Source organism: Solanum dulcamara, chromosome 7, assembly GCF_947179165.1.
Source record: "Solanum dulcamara chromosome 7, daSolDulc1.2, whole genome shotgun sequence".
NCBI classification, from domain to species: Eukaryota; Viridiplantae; Streptophyta; class Magnoliopsida; order Solanales; family Solanaceae; genus Solanum; species Solanum dulcamara.
Window position 1 is genome coordinate 4,084,190 of NC_077243.1, and position 16,883 is coordinate 4,101,072.

Below are 16,883 nucleotides of genomic sequence, written 5' to 3' on the forward strand. Positions count from 1 at the left end.
AACATGTCTTGAATATAAACCTTTATATGTAATTTCACTTAAGCTTGTGTCTTATGGATAAATTGTTTGATTTGGTTTAAACATAGGATACAAGTATTTTCCATCAAAATTTGCAGCTTGACGGAGTCATATATAAGGAGAGAAACGGATAAATGTGGAGGTCTTAATAAATGCGTAGAATTTGTAACCATAACTAGATCAATGAAATTCCTATTTGCCATGAAATGCATATCAACCTTTAAAACTTATACATTCCTTGACCTAGATATACAAGAAGGATCATTCATAGATGTCATAACCATCCGAGGTTTGTTTAACAAATGGTGCATTTCTATACATGTGTGTTTTTGGTTGAGGGGAATGGAGATACTGAAAGGACCTCAAAACAAAAAATGATGGATCCAATGAACATGATGATACACATCAATAAATAATATCATATGCCTCCCGTTTTGTTGATATTCTCCAAGGAAATAACGGCACCAGTTGTATCCTCAGAGACGGGAGCATGAGATATTAAAATGTATATGACCCAAAGATGAAGGAAGACGAGGTAAACCAGAGAAAATATTTTTGCGTTTGAGTTCCTTCTAAGAAACACCATTCCGGTGCAGAAGATGGAGTCCAACTGCCGAATCAGAGATCCTAAATGTTGCTGGCCTGATCGCATTTTTTCTTCAAACAAAGGCCTCAACTTTGAGTTGGAGATCCACAATCCAGACTCTAAATCACCCATTGATGAGGTACTGGGAAAATCAGTTAACATAGACTTGTTTTCTTCTAACGACCTTGAAACCGCCTAAATATGATATGAAAAATTGGATTGAAGCACTCTGTGAACAACCTGCTATTCGAATTGTAATGGAAATATCTTATTCAAGGATAGAAATGTACCTCAATTTTAAATGTCATTGTGGCCTTATCAGAAGACAGCGCCTCAACCTAAAATACAAGCAAAGTTCAGAAACCCTGTCTATTGTCCATTTACAACTATCTGCCGAAAACCGGATAAATGACTCCCTATTGGAAGTGAGAATGCTTGTTATCATTTACAGAATTTTACGGTGGATTCGACGATCCATTGATATGAACGTTTCCATTTCGGCATATTGAACATAGACAGATTCATTAGTTTTGTTTACCAGCAAATATAAGGCATATTAGACAGCTCGAACAGCTAGAAAATTGAGAGCAAGAAAACTTCCCTATAAAATTCCATGTTGAGTCACAGTTAATTAAGAGGAAGAACCTGAGCTTGTTTTTGAATCAGATGATCCGTAAATTGACCGAGCCTCCGCCGGAGCTCAATTTCCACTGTAGTTGGGTTTTCCAGTTCATGCTGTGTTGTGGCAATACTTCTTTCTAGTGTCTTTGCCTAGAGATCCAGCGGTCACATCGATCGAACAAGATGAGTTTAACAGATAATAAAGTAAGCAAAGCACTATAGCTAGCTGATTTTTCCTAGGCTATTCACAAGACATATTTTCGGGGCTGAAACCCAAATAGTACTGTTGTTTCAACAATTAAATATGCTAGCAGAAGTGCATGAAATAAAGAAGGAATACATGATCCACTCAGATCTGATGTTTCTAAAGAATATTGTACTATTGGGTTTCTATATTAATACAAAAAGGTCCAGCAAAGAAGTAAATTTTGACAGTGTCAAAAGCCGGGTTACCTTTTCTTGCAACAATCCCACTTTATCTGTTAAGAAAGAGTGCTCTGCTTCAAGCATCTCCCTCTCCACTTCAATCCCTTTTGAAGCCACTAACTACAAGTAATTTTCATCAAAAAGAAAAAAGTTGGAAGATAGGGAAAGGAAAACTCATCTTAGAGAAAGTAATCTGCTTAAAGACAAAAAACATAAATCAGACATTACTTACTTTTTCACCACTTCCCTGTATCCTAGATATCTTCCTTCTTAATTCTGCAAGACAAGAAGATTGTTAAAAAGCTCCAGTGATCTCTTTCTTGTGAAGAAAACTATCTTCACAAAACAAAAATCATTTTTACAAAACATTTTGTCAATTTCAATCTTTTGTGTTCTCATTTTTTTACACCAATGGATCTATACAATAAATAGATGAACTGATCTACAGAAGCTGACTAGAAAACTGGCCTCCTGTCCTGTGAATCATTAAATCAACCAGCCACCTATATTGCAATGCAATTTATACTATGTTGATGTCTCAAGCAGGGAATGCCACATAATGACGTAATGTACCTTGCAGACTTTGACAACACAAGTTATCTGAAATTTCATATTATCACACATAACCAAAGATGTGTTTAGTTTAGTGGATTCGCCATACAGGTATTGGTAACAGCTTTTTCTGATTAGTGTGAAGAAAAAAGTGTGACAAGATAACTTCTGACTCGGTCAAGATACCAAATGCAGACCTTCATGAGCCGCTTCTTTTAACTCAATTTGTTGGCGTAGTTCAGCAACCTGACTAACCTGAAGCATTAACATTAAACACTAATTAAGAACATGCTTTTATTAACATTTTTTTCGAAAGTTTTGATTCCTAAGCATATTCAATCAGAAACAGTAATCTCTGAAGTTGAAAAAGTAATTGATTCACATTAAAAACCAAATTAGTAAAACTTTCTTTAAGCTGTTATGTTCTTTTAGAAAGAAAAGATAGGGGAGTACAATATTAAGGTACGAATACCATATGAGGTCTTGGTTCACTTGCTCAAAGCAACATATTGTCTTTCTATGTGAGGCAAGAACCCACTTTATTGTTTCTTCATTTATGTATATGAGCAACAACCTTTTGTTTGGTGTGTGTGTGTGTGTGTGTGTTGTGGGGAGGTGGGACAAAATGTATTGGCAACAACCTGAAGTGGCGCCTCCCACCTCCCCCCTCCCTCCCAAAAGGAAACAAGAAAGAGAACATAGATACTCTACAGGACCAAGGTGGAGATCTGCAAACGAATCAGCTATGAATAAGGAGTTATAAATATTCTTCATTTATGAAACCGCATCGCAGGGCAAATGCAATTAACACCCAGAAAGTGCAACAGAAAATGTGCTGTAACTGTTTTCTAGTTGTAGAAGCAGAGTACAATAGGATTTCAAATTCTGCTGAAACAACGGTTAAAATTTCATATACCTCTACTTCAAGATTCCACTGAACAGAAGCGAGAGACCTTGCAAGTTCAGCATTTACAGTCTGCAAGAAATAGCTACTGCATTAAATCTGCACTTTCAAATATGTATGATTCTCTGACGAATGCTTTAACCATGACAGTTACCCAAGCCCTATCCAGCTTGCCCAACAACTGAACGTAAAATATGTACAAGCAGAATGATTAGGCAGATTTCAAAGTACCTCAAGCTTTGCCAATCGGCCAAGAGTTTCCATTCTAGTACTATTATGTTTCTGTTTCTCCAACTCAACAGCTTCCATTGTTTCCATCATTTTCGTCTGTAACTCAGAAGCCTATAACAAAGTAGTAGTCATAAGAATGGTAGTTGGTCATAACTTTGAAATGCCTTTTAATTCTTCTCCTTCTTTTTTGTTGACTTCGCGGTGAAAAATTTAGGTGGACGTACTAGGGAGAAGTACTACCAAGGCTGAGAAACGTCAGCTTTTCTAAGGACATTACAAAAGGAAACTGATTTATGAATGGAAAGTGCAAATTAGTGATTAAAGAAGCAGTATTCCCATTCCCTGATCTTCCCCAAAAGATTTTGTTCGGTAAGTATCAAAACCAGATACAGTTTAATTTGGAGTGAAGTTGTTCTATTGCAAGGCGAATGTTTAACAACGTACACCAAGGTGTTTGCAGATTCTAGTTTATGCAGTCCACAAAACAAGAAAACAACAACAACAACAACAACAACGAACCCAGTGTGATCCCACCATGTGGGGTCTGGGGAGGGTAGAGTGTACGCAGACCTAACCCCCACCTTAAAAGGTAGGGCGGCTGTTTCCGAAAGACCCTCGGCTTAAGAGAGAGGAACAAGGGAGGAGAAACAAGGAAAATGAAGGAGAATCCCCTCCATCTCTTTCTTTCTTTTTCATTTTAAAGAGTGGAGTCCTTTGAGAAAACTGAGAATGCAGGAGAACCAAAATGTAATCCAATGCAGAAGAAATAAAGCAAGAGCAACTCTTGGAAAACCTTTACAAGCTAAGACGACATGGAATTAGCAAAACATGCATTATTTTTTTATTGTTCTTCTTTTCCAGCTTCTATGTTAACAAACATAACCAGAAAGTTGGCGAAACAAGTTCTCAGGAGACTAGGGAAAAGGTATGATCAGATCAACACACAATATAAAATGACTTAATCAGAACATCAATCTTGTATAAATTTTTTTTAAAAAAAAAAGTAAAATTGGAAACTAGGAAATAGTCAAGAATACAACCAAGCGTCTAAGTCTAACGAGGTAACATGCCTATGGGGTTTGATTGAAATTGTTCAGATTTTACTTCAATACCAGAGACCTTAGTATCCCTCCCAGAAGAAATTAAAAGAAACCTACCAAAAATTGACAAATTTCCAGTCAAAATTATGTAACTAGAATCATAGAGGTTGACGCTTCTTCTGAAAGAATTTCACGTGCCAAATACGCATTTGAACTCCAAAACAACAAACCTATTACTGCCATTACTTATAAAAAGATTGATTATTTCCACCAAATCCATACGATCTTGCGTCATGAACTGCTCAGTCATGTGGTTGGGGAAGGTCAAATCCTTCCCTAAGGAAGCAAGCCAATTTTTATGATATAAAATTATAATTTCCACCACAACTTAAAACCAGGAAAGTAAACTACTCTAAATAACAACAGTAAACAGAAAGATCAAGTATTTACCTCTTGAACTTGTTGTTTGGCCCGCTCTTCAAGTATTTTTTCTAAACTCTGTTTCTCCCCTTCCAATTTAGCAACCTTATTCTCACGTTCTTTAATAGCTTCCATTGCTTTTGCAGCTGCTTTTTCAGCCAGGATCTGTTGCCTTCTTCTCCTCCTTTCTTCTCTTTCACGTTCACTTTCCGAGTCTGATGAAGATGTTGAATCCGTCTCAGAATCAGACTCTGCATTACTAGGTGAAGAAGAGCTCATCTTCAGAGAAGTGGAACTACGAGAGTCCACTTTTGGTCTGTCAACCATAGCCTTCGCAGGCCTTTTCCTCTGATTGTCATCCAGCTTATTCTTTATGTCCACCTCCTTATTAAGAGTGGAAAACCCCGGAACAATGCCAAGGCTCTTATCTCCAGAACGACTATCCACCGGAGACTTCTCTACACCCTTAACAACCTCCAAACCTTCATTCTTTACTTCATTTTGTTCATCCTTATTTCCATGCAAGGACTTTACATTTTCATGTTTTCGATGACGGTCCCCCCTACCCAAACTTTCCCTATCAATATTAAGTTCAACATTTGAAGTTACCGGCACTGTATTGTCCACATTGCTAGCTCTTCTGTCTAACCTTCTACCGTCTGCCTCATTCTCTGAATGAATATTTGATCCTTTAACACTCTTAACAACCTTTTGAGGTTTCTGGCTCCTTTTCCCATCCATAGCTGGCAAATTTGCCCCAGATCCCAAACTTCTTTGCTTTCTACCATCATTCCGACCACTACGGGCACTTCCAACTCCAGTACTACTAGTAGTCCCCCCAGCAATGGCATTCGGACTCGGTGCACTCAGCAATTCAGTCCAATCATTATCAGTCAGAGCATTGGTACTGGACTTAGGGCTCGAATCCATTGGCGTCACCGCTTCCTTATGTATCTTATTACTACTATTGCTTCCAAAGTTATTGTTCTTCTCCAGGCTAATAGAAGTTGAATTACGATCACTTTTGGATTTTTGGATTAAATAATTTGTTTCGAGGCTTTTCTTCTTGAATTGGTCCTTAAGTGGCTTGTTTTCATTCGTTCTGGCTATGTTTTCGCGATCTATTTCATCAGATCGCTGCTTCTCACTCTTACGGAGTGAATCAGCTGCTTGTTGATCTATCTGAACCACTCGAATAAATATTAGGGGGAAAATCAATTAGATAACTACTAGGAGTACTAATTACTAAATTATACTCGGAAAATCAACCAAAAATTATTAAATTTAATTTCACTAAATTCTTAAGAAAAGATATAAGCAATTCACTTGAGATAAAGGATGGAAAAAAGATGAACCTGATGAAGGAGATTTTCGGCGACTTTGAGCTTGGAAGAGATCCAGTGAGCCATGGCCGTCGATTAATATATTGCCTTGTCGGTATAGATCAGAACTGAAGCATTGTTAGCGAAATGCTGCTGCGAATTTGATTTCAGTGAAGAACGAACTGAGAGAGAAAGGCCGAGTCGGAGAAAAAAAATGCGTCCAGCGGTCCGGGCCGTTCTTCATGAATAGAACTCTCCCTGGTCCGAATTCAGGGGCAGAATTTTACTACAAAGAGAACTTTAAGATTTAGAATGACAACTCAGGGAATTATATTTTATGGATTTATTATTTAGGGAACACATGATGTTAAGGTGTCATTTCACCTCAAATAAATTTTGGGAAAAACTTAAAAAACATTTAGAAATTAATGTTTGGCCATATAATTTGTCATTACTTGACAAATATTTCAAGTTCCCAAATTCTAAAAAAAGAAGCTAGAACTTGAAAACTTGGAAAATTTTAAAAATTCAAAAATTACCCCAAGTTTTTATATTTTATAAAAATATTCATTATTTATTACCTTCCCCGAATTCTGCGCATAGCGGGAGCTTTAATGCACCGGAATGCCTTATATGTTCATTATTTATTAATTTCAACTAATATTTATCTACCAACTTACTCTATTAACATGGTCAACCAACACCATTAAATAACATTTCTATCTATTAATAAATAACCAGACTATTCTTTTATATAATTTATTTTTAATGCGATTAATGTATTGATTTTGTCCATATTGTTATTTTGTTGTTGTTGGTTATTATCAATTATGTTATAAATTTTTTTTAACAGATTATGTTCATTATAAAATGATAATACAAATTTATAGGTATTTTTAATAATTTTTAAAACTTACCGGTGCAAAATAATATTTTTTTGAAATAATCAAATGTTCTTAGGAAAATTTATGGTCAAACGCGTGATGAAACTTTATCAAAATTTCATTCAAAAATAATTTGACAGGAATATTTGGAAATTTGGGCCAAACGCTAGCTAGTTGCCCTCTCTACTAAAATTTCTCACTTTTTCCCTCGTAAGAAATTTCAGTCATTTTTTGTTCCAATTTCAGAATTTGGAAATTGAACTTTAAAATAGTTTTAATTTTAATTAATCATTCAATCCATCTATTACAATTAATTATCCTACTTTTTTTTTTACTTTAAATCATACTAATTTTATGTTTACTTTCCTAAAATAATAGATCTTTCCTTTCATTTTCCATTAAAAATGTATACTATTAGCATATATTTTATCGAAAATGTACTTGTAACTTATTTGTTCAATTCTTAATAGTCATGTCAAAATCAAAAGAGACACTTGAATTAGATGTATCACATTCGATAAAGAAAATTATTTTTTGAACTTTGGAATTTTGATGGGTTTTGTAAATTTTAAGCTTGTTTAAAATTCTTGACCTTTTGTTTGGTGTGTTATCGATCATATGGTTTAATAATAAAATATTTGGAATTTGTTAGAAAAGTTATAGCTTTCGTCTAGTTTTGTTTTTTAACTTTGATAAATAGAAGTCTATGGTCCAATTCATAAAAAGACATAACTATTTTAGAGATTAAAGAGAACTAATTAACTTTAAGTCTTCACATGACACATTATTCAACCAATCAAACATCATAATATCTATCTATCACGTCACTTATGTTCTTCTTAATTAAATTTTGAAATATTGTATATAAAGCCCATTTGAATCTCCAAGAATTGAAATCAAATAAGTATATTTTCTTTTCCTCTTAATTATATAAACATATCTTATCTAGTTTGACATATCAAAGACGCAATTGTGTGTACAATCTATCCACTTGCTACGATAGAGTTAGGGGATGAAGAAGTAAATTCAAATATATATATGATCAAATTTTTAATGTATATATAACAGACTTATTCTTGTTTTTTTTTAAAAAAACACTATTGAGTTATTTCATAATGAGACGAAAGAAGAAGCTGATAACTTTGATGATGGAGTCTTGTTAGACGACTATATGAGTCAAGACGAGTTAGACGAGAAGAACTAATGGAAGTTGAAGAAGCGAGAAGCTGCAGGTGCAGCAGAAGAAAGAAAACAGAGAAAGTTGCAGAGAAGAAGAGGAGAAGTGAGAAGATTACATTGTTATCCAAAATGATCACATTATGCATATGCACTCACTCTTCATGTGGTGTGAGTGAGTTGTATTTATAGAGTTAGATTAGTTAGTTACAAGTCACTATCAACCTACAACTAACCTCTAACAACCTTCAACTAACTTCAACTAACTTCTAACAAACTATTAACCATATCTAACAAACTATTAACCATGGTAGCTTGCATATGGTTAACACTCCCCCTCAAGCTCATGGTTTGAACAAGTTCATGACTCCAAGTTCCTTCACCAGCAGTTGATGTTGGCCCTTGCCAAGACTCTTGGTGAGCAAGTCGGCTAGTTGATCTTTGGTATGTGTGAATTCTGTTTTCAGCATACCTTGGTTGATCTTTTCTCTTACAAAATGGCAATCAATGTCTATGTGTTTGATTCTTTCATGGAAGATAGGATTGGCAGCAATTTGAATAGCTGCTTTGCTGTCACACACCATGGTTATAGGAAACTCAATGTGTATGCCAAGTTCTTCAAACAGCACTACAAGCCATGTAACTTCAGCAGCACAGTGAGCCATGCTTCTAAACTCAGCTTCAGCTGAGCTTCTGGATACAGTCTCCTGTTTCTTAGATTTCCAAGATATCAGTGCTCCACCAAGCTTGACCAAGTAGCCAGTTACAGATCTTCTTGTTTCCAGGCAGCTTCCCCAATCTGAGTCACAGTAGGCTAGAAGCTTGTTGGTGTCTTCCGCAGGCATTAGTAGTCCAAGACCAGGGGCTTCTTTTATGTACCTAACCACTCTCAATGCAGCTTCCATGTGAGACTCTTTGGGGCAGTGCATGAACTGACTCAGAACCTGAACTGAGAAGGCTAAATCAGGTCTAGTCATGGTCAGATCTAGAAGTCTTCCTACCAGTCTTTGGTACCTGCTGGGATCCTGAAGTTTGTGATCTTCATGTCCCTCATTACCTATACCTCCAACACACTCATCATATTATGCAGATGTAAGCTTCTGATTCTGTTCCAAGGGAGTTGCTGCAGGTTTAGCTCCCCCTAGACCACACTCAGCTATTAATTCAAGAGCATATTTCCTTTGAGACATGTGGATCCCTTTGCTTGATCTGGCACATTCAATCCCTAGGAAGAATTTAAGCTCTCCTAGATCCTTCATTTTGAACTCTTTCTGTAGGTCTTTTCTGGTGTCTCTGATGATGTCCTGGTTACTACCAATGATCAAAAGATCATCTACATATACCAGCACAATAAGTATATCATGTTTATCATGTCTAGTGAAGAGTGAGTAATCATAGTGACTTTGATGGAATCCCAGCCGAAGTAAAGACTGTGTTAGCTTAAAGTTCCACTGCCTTGGTGCTTGTTTGAGGCCATATAGAGACTTGTGAAGTTTGCAGACTTTAGTGTTCTCCCCCTGTCTAGCAAACCTAGGAGGAATGGTCATGTAGACATCCTCTAACAAATCACCATTAAGGAAGGCATTGTGAACATCCATCTGATGGATGAGCCAACCCTTTGAAGCAGCAAGTGCAATAATGGATCTCACAGTAACCATTTTAGCCACAAGGCTGAAAGTTTCCCCATAATCAAGCCCCTCTTGTTGGCTATACCCCTTAGCAACTAGCCTGGCCTTATGCCTCTCCACTTCACCTGTAGATTTGTATTTTACTTTGTAGATCCATCTACAACCAATAGGCTTCTTACCAGGAGGGAGATCCACCAGACTCCAAGTGTTGTTGTCCATTAAGGCATCTATTTCCTGCTGTATGGCATGGATCCACTGAGGGTCAAGAGCAGCTTCATGATAAGAAGAGGGCTCTGAGATAGCTGAGAATGTCTTGATGCAGGAGCTGTAAGATGAAGACACATGTTTGTAGCTAACAAAGTCAGAAACTGGAAATAGAAAAGAGTGGCTTTTGGACTTAGTAACAAAATCCTGAAGCCAGATAGGAGGTTTGGTTGATCTGGAGGACCTTCTGGGAGGAGCTGCTGTGGGAGATGGAAGTGGAGAATGGATTTCAGGAGTAATTGGTAGCTGAGAGTCTTGAGGAGGATCATCAGGTGACTGGCTAGTAGGTGGAAGATCATTATCAGGTTGTACTAGAGTTAATACAGGAAAAATGGGATTGGATGAGGTTTGAAAGTCTTTAAAAGGGAACATGTCTTCTTTGAACACAACATGCATGTTCACAAAGAAGGACTTAGTATGTAGATCATACAGAATATAGCCCTTTTGAGACAAGGAGTATCCCATAAGTACAGCAGGTATAGCTCTAGGAGAGAACTTATCAGTAATGGCTGGACAAGTAGCATAACATAGGCAACCAAAAATTTTGATATGAGAGAGGGATGGAGGATGTTGATACAGTATCTCAAAGGGAGACTTATAAGATAACAGTTTAGATGGAAGTCTATTAAGGATATAGACAGCTGTGGTAACACATTCTCCCCAAAATTGCAAGGGTACTGATGCCTGGAACCTCAAAGCTCTTGCCATGTTTAAGATAGTTCTGTGTTTCCTTTCTACTACACCATTTTGCTGAGGAGTGTAAACACATGTGGTTTGATGACAGATTCCCAGAGTTGACAGCATGGACTGAAAGGCTGTGCTCATGAATTCAGTCCCATTATCAGTTCTAAGTACTTTAACACAAGTTGAAAACTGATTATGGATTTGAGCAAAAATATGTCTCATCACAACTATAGTATCAGATTTAGCTGTGAGAAGAAATAGCCAAGTGAATCTGGAGTAGTCATCTACTACAGTAACAAAGTATTTCATTCCATTATAAGTAGGTACTCTATAAGGTCCCCAAATATCACAATGCACCAAGTCAAAGAGTGCCTTTGAAGTGTGAATGCTTACAGGAAAAGGAACTTTTGTTTGTTTTGCTAATGGACACACTGTACAAGGTGAGCTGTTAGAGATATCTACTCCTGAGAGACTAGGGGACCTTCTTATTACATCAATAGGAGCATGTCCTAACCTGCTATGCCACAGTGTACTTGACTCAGAACTACTACCATATACAGCACTAGTAGTAGAAGACACTTGAGCTGTAGAGGTACTGCATCTCCTCTGAGTAGAATCAGTATGGTGAAAGCCTTCCTTGAGGATGTAGAGTCCTTCATCTTCTCTACCAATCCCCTTGACCTGTCCACTGTAGAGATCCTGAAAGACACAAAAATTAGAAAAGAAGGCTGCCATGCATTGAAGCTCCTTAGTTAGTTGTGACACAGATAAGAGGTTGCATTTGAACTCAGGAACAAAGAGAACATTGTCAATAACTTGATCTCCAAAGACTTTTGTGCTGCCAACATGAGACACTAATGCAACATTTCCTGTTGGTAGTAGTACATGCCTTCTTTTAGGCTTAGACACTGAGGTATAATTTTCTAGTGATGACAACTGAGACGTCATATGGTTAGTGGCTCCTGTGTCAACTATCCACTCCTTATTTACATATTTGGACACTAGAGTTGACAAAACTCTACCTGTTGTGGCTGCTTTGGCTGAATGCTCTCCACCAGTATCACTGCCTTTAGTTAGTAGCTGCATTATTTGCTGATATTGTTCTTTTGTGAAGAAAGCTGCAGGTGGCTTGTATGCTGCACTAGGCTCTTCATTGTGTGATAAGCCTGCACTTTGAGCAACTGTAACTTGATTAGCAAAGGAACTAGAGCTAGGTGTAGAACTACCAATTTCTTCTTGGATCTCCAGCCAACTGGATATCCTTTGACTTTGAAGCATTGCTCTTTAGTGTGACCTCTGTAGCCACACACCTCACAGGTAATAACAGGTTTTTGTAGTTTCTGAGAATTAAACTGAGCTTCATAGTGACTTCTAATTGGATTACCACCACCTCCACCAGATTGATGACCAGAGTTCCCATTACCAAAACTATGACCACTCCCTTTTTGGCTAAACAATGCAGTACTTTCCATCAGTTTAGGCAGGGGTGATTCATAGTTAGTGTGTGCTATGTTCCTTTGACTTTCATGATCCATGACAAGGGAGAAGGCTTTGTTAAGAGTTGGAGTTGGAGACTGCATCAAAATTTGTCCTCTAACTGCAGAGTAGGTTTCATTTAGTCCCATTAGGAACTCTAGTAACCTTTGATACTCATAGTGATCTTGAAACTTCTTAGACTCAGGGCACGAACAACCTGGACAAGGCATAATTGAATCATATTCATTCCACAAACTTTTGAGTTTTGTATAGTAATCTGAAATTGACATGGTTCCCTGACTTAGACCATGAATTTCTTTATGGAGTTGATACACATGAGCTCCATTTATCTTGTCAAATCTTTCCTTTAGATCACACCAGACTTTGTGTGCATCTCCTCCATACACCACAGTTCCCAGCAATCCTGGTCGAACTGCATTCATAATCCAAGAGAGGATTACAGCATTACACTTCTCCCAAGCATCAGACAACTCAGGTCCAAACTTAGACTTAGGATATCTACCATCAATGAATCCAAGTTTACTCTTGCCTATTAATCCAATTCTCATTGATGTACTCCAGATCGCGTAATTCTCTGAACCAACTAGTTGAAGAGAAATTAATGAGCTACCTGGAGTATCATTTTGATGCAAGAAGAGAGGATGATTGTGATCAATGTTTGGTATTACCAGCTCAGATGCTGCTGTGTTTGAGTTGAAATTCTCAGCACCTCATCTTCCAGTTGCAGCTTCACCAGCTTCATCTAGATTCACCATTGAACTTTCTTCGAAAATTGAGAATGCTGAAATGCTGAAAATTTACTGCGACTCAAACTCCTTTCAAGACGAGCACCTGCACTTCTCGGTTTCCAGTTCTAGAAACTTACCAAATGCTCTGATACCATAATAACTTTGATGATGGAGTCTTGTTAGACGACTATATGAGTCAAGACGAGTTAGACGAGAAGAACTAATGGAAGTTGAAGAAGCGAGAAGCTGCAGGTGCAGCAGAAGAAAGAAAACAGAGAAAGTTGCAGAGAAGAATAGGAGAAGTGAGAAGATTACATTGCTATCCAAAATGATCACATTATGCATATGCACTCACTCTTCATGTGGTGTGAGTGAGTTGTATTTATAGAGTTAGATTAGTTAGTTACAAGTCACTATCAACCTACAACTAACCTCTAACAACCTTCAACTTCAACTAACTTCTAACAAACTATTAACCATATCTAACAAACTATTAACCATGGTAGCTTGCATATGGTTAACAGAAGCTTAAAAATCTGATGCTTAAATCTAATGAGTCACTGTCAAACATAAAATATCTTCTATAATATAAAACATTACTTTCATGGAGGATGCTGCGTGCCAAAAGTAATTAAAGTATGACCCTTTTTTTTTCTCCAACTTTATAATATGTCAAAAGAAATTACAATCAATTAGTAAACTCAGTATAAACAACAATTAACATTTTGTTTGGTGGCCGTTACTTCGTTATCCATCAGGTTGATAATTTCTAATTTTTTCCCTTCATGAAGTGACCTTGGTGTAGTTGCTTCATTCATCTTAGCTTCTAAGCTCTTTTGGCTTACAATTTCATGAATTTTGTTGATCATTTGAAGGAATGCTTCTTCCACATTCAAATTTTCCATTGCTGATGTTTCCAAAAAAGATAATCCTTCTAATTGTGCAAGGCTTTGTCCATCTTCAATATTCACTTCTCTTGCAGAATTGGACAAATCAGATTTGTTACCAACAAGAACAATTACCATGTCTGAATCTCCATATTCCCTAAGTTCGTGCAGCCATGTTCTTAAATTTTCAAATGTTGTCCTTCTTGTTATGTCGTAGACAAGTAAAGCACCAAGAGCTCCGCGATAATATGAACTTGTTATGGCTCTAAACCTGCATGAAACAAATACTCAAAAACACTATGTAATAGGATTCAGTCATAAATACACACTGTATATTTTATAATCAAACACTCACATTCATATAAAATCAAACACTTAACCCTTTGTATGATTTAAAAAAAAAACTACACCAAGGAACATTCATCTAGCTAAGTAAATAAAACATCCTTCTACGTGTTAAATTTACCCTAAAAAGAAATTAACATCCATTTACAAGTTTTGATTCGATTAGAATTGGATATTTGTCAAATATCCACTTATTAAACATTGAAATTTGAGATCACATTAAACATTTTTTAATACTTCTAATAGGCTATTCTAGATATACTCCACCATGAACTTAAAATATTTATAAAAAATTAATAAAGTATTGACGACGTCCCATTGCTTTTCGTGATAATGCGACTTGCCAATTAAATGAAGATTGGATATACATATATATTGAAATTCAGTGACGTAGCTTCGTAGTAAAAAATTATACGTAATATATAAAATAATAATTATTTTTTATTAATATATTAAATTTTAAATATTTTTAATAATTTTTTTGAATTTACCATTATTGAAATTTGAAACAATTATTTGAATTGGTGTAACGAATAGCGAATATAATATTGTTCTTTTCTCCGACAAAAGAAAAAACAAAGTCACATTAATTTTAAATATATATTTTTGTCAAATTTATCGTTCATGTCAAATGAGCTGGTGTCAATACTTTTAGACTTTTTTGTTTTTAGATGCGTGTAGATAAGGTTCATAGGTTAATTGGGCCGGTTTGGACTGATGTTGAAATATCATTTATGATTTAGCCCTTCAATTACAACTCTTGCAAGTTCCACCTGTTTTTTCTCAATTTCCATTTTGTAGGTATTTTAAGGTACTCTCACAACAAGACCAAACTTTTCCTCCATAAATATATTGTTAATACGCAGGAAAAAAAGGTTTCGAGATATTATTGCAGCTAACTATATATAGTTCAGACTTTCCATAATAGAATCGTTTGAACATTATTTTTTGGTTGCTAAACATATAATTAGTGGCGTCAAAAATTTCATTAAAGATGTTTAAGATTTATTATATATGTATAAAAATAATTTTTGATAGGTCACCCTTTATTACATATGGCTACGGCGCTATGCCACTACATATAATATAACATATATAACATGAAAAATCAATTCCAATAAAATTTAATTATTATAATAAAATATTATTATAGATTATGATTGTTATAAAGGATTTTTATTGTATGTCGGACTTGAAATTGGCCAAAAAGATAAATAAAAGTTTTAAAGGGAGAATCCTAACACTTGCCCAAAACTTACACTAATTCAATAGCTATGATCATAATAGGAACACACATAAAAAGTCCAAAAATTGTGTTAAGACTTTGTTTAGGAATGAAAGATCGATTGTTGAAGAGAGAAAGATTAACAATAAAAAATATATATATTAATTATACATAAAAATAAAAGTTGGGTACCTTTCTTGTCCAGCAGTGTCCCAAATTTGAGCTTTGATTAGTTTATCACCAACTCTAATATTTCTATAAGCAAACTCCACACCTATGGTTGGCTTAGAATCCAGCTGAAATTGATCTCTTGCAAATCTTGATAAAAGATTTGATTTTCCCACAGCAGAGTCTCCAACAAGAACTGCCTTGAATAAATAATCACACTCTTCATCAAATGAATCTCCCATACTCATAATAAGAATTAATCAAGTATAGGAACACTAATATATATAAAATACAAAAGATCAACAAGAAAGAAAGAGGAAAGAAGAGGAGAATTGGAGAAGAAGAAGAAGGAAATTAATGAGTTCATGTCATAATCACACACACATAAATGTGAAACCAAAGCCATGAGGACTCCTTTGGAAATGGCTAGGGGAAAGAAAAAAAGGGCAATGAGTGTATACCATGTGGATAATGACATTATTGAGGTTCTTTGTTTAATAATTATGTTCTTCTAAGTCTATTAATTGTTTTTTATTAATGCAATTATTATTTTGTCAAACAAAGCTATTGAAAAGCCCCATTAATTTTTAGCTTAATTTCTATATATTGAGGTTGCATATATTCCATCTTTTTCAGATTTTTTTATTATTATTATTTTGTATTTTTGTTTTCACATTATCAAATCACTTACTATAATAAATTAAAATATAGTAAATTGTGTAAAAGCTTTTTACTCTATTAATAAAGTAATAAATTAAATTAAGCTGCGTAAAAGGTTTTTACTCTATCAATCAAGTATAATATATTAAAGTTGAAACCTTATAGTCATTAGGTGACATCCACTTAATTTGTAGTGCTAACCAGAATGTTGACAACTAAATTTAATTTACCAGTAACCAAATAAATTGATCCATATGTACTACTGCCTCTTATTTTTTCTTATTTTTTAATTTGTGAATAATTGCTTGCTCCCATGCTTCATGATTGGGGGTTCCTCACCCAACTGTCAAATTAGCAATGGGCCAGGTGGGGGGTGGGAGTGGGGCTAAAAATTATGTGATTATCCTACATAGTTAAGAGGCATCTTAAGAATAAAGTAATAAAATGAACAATCATTCCTAATCCTTTTCTTTTTAGGAAAAAGAAAAAAGGATTTTAACCTAACTGTTGGTAATGAAATTGAATACTCCGACATTCAACCATAATACCAATGTGTTTGGTATCAAATCAAGTCAATAGAGGAAAGGATTATCTAAATTCTAAGAAACAAAAGAGAA

General features: G+C 35.5%; 3 protein-coding genes across 3 annotated transcripts; all 3 read right to left on the bottom strand.

The window, feature by feature from the left end:
- Nucleotides 1-194: 194 nt before the first annotated feature.
- LOC129894267 (golgin candidate 2) lies at nt 195-6,394 on the bottom strand. Its single transcript, XM_055969876.1, has 10 exons — nt 6,154-6,394; nt 4,829-5,980; nt 3,339-3,449; nt 3,120-3,179; nt 2,401-2,458; nt 1,884-1,927; nt 1,679-1,771; nt 1,250-1,375; nt 895-942; nt 195-799 (listed from the first exon to the last, which is right to left on the bottom strand). Exons 1-10 carry the CDS (start codon nt 6,205-6,207, stop codon nt 437-439), a joined length of 2,109 nt encoding a protein of 702 aa, XP_055825851.1. The 5' UTR covers nt 6,208-6,394; the 3' UTR covers nt 195-436.
- A 2,130-nt stretch (nt 6,395-8,524) lies between these two features.
- Nucleotides 8,525-9,157, bottom strand: LOC129893914 (secreted RxLR effector protein 161-like). Its single transcript, XM_055969349.1, has one exon. It carries the CDS (start codon nt 9,155-9,157, stop codon nt 8,525-8,527), a length of 633 nt encoding a protein of 210 aa, XP_055825324.1.
- Nucleotides 9,158-13,609: 4,452 nt separating this feature from the next.
- On the bottom strand, nt 13,610-16,041 carry LOC129896516 (ras-related protein RABA6a-like). The gene is made up of 2 exons (XM_055972442.1): nt 15,631-16,041; nt 13,610-14,139 (listed from the first exon to the last, which is right to left on the bottom strand). Exons 1-2 carry the CDS (start codon nt 15,852-15,854, stop codon nt 13,683-13,685), a joined length of 681 nt encoding a protein of 226 aa, XP_055828417.1. The 5' UTR covers nt 15,855-16,041; the 3' UTR covers nt 13,610-13,682.
- Between the last annotated feature and the right edge of the window lie 842 nt (nt 16,042-16,883).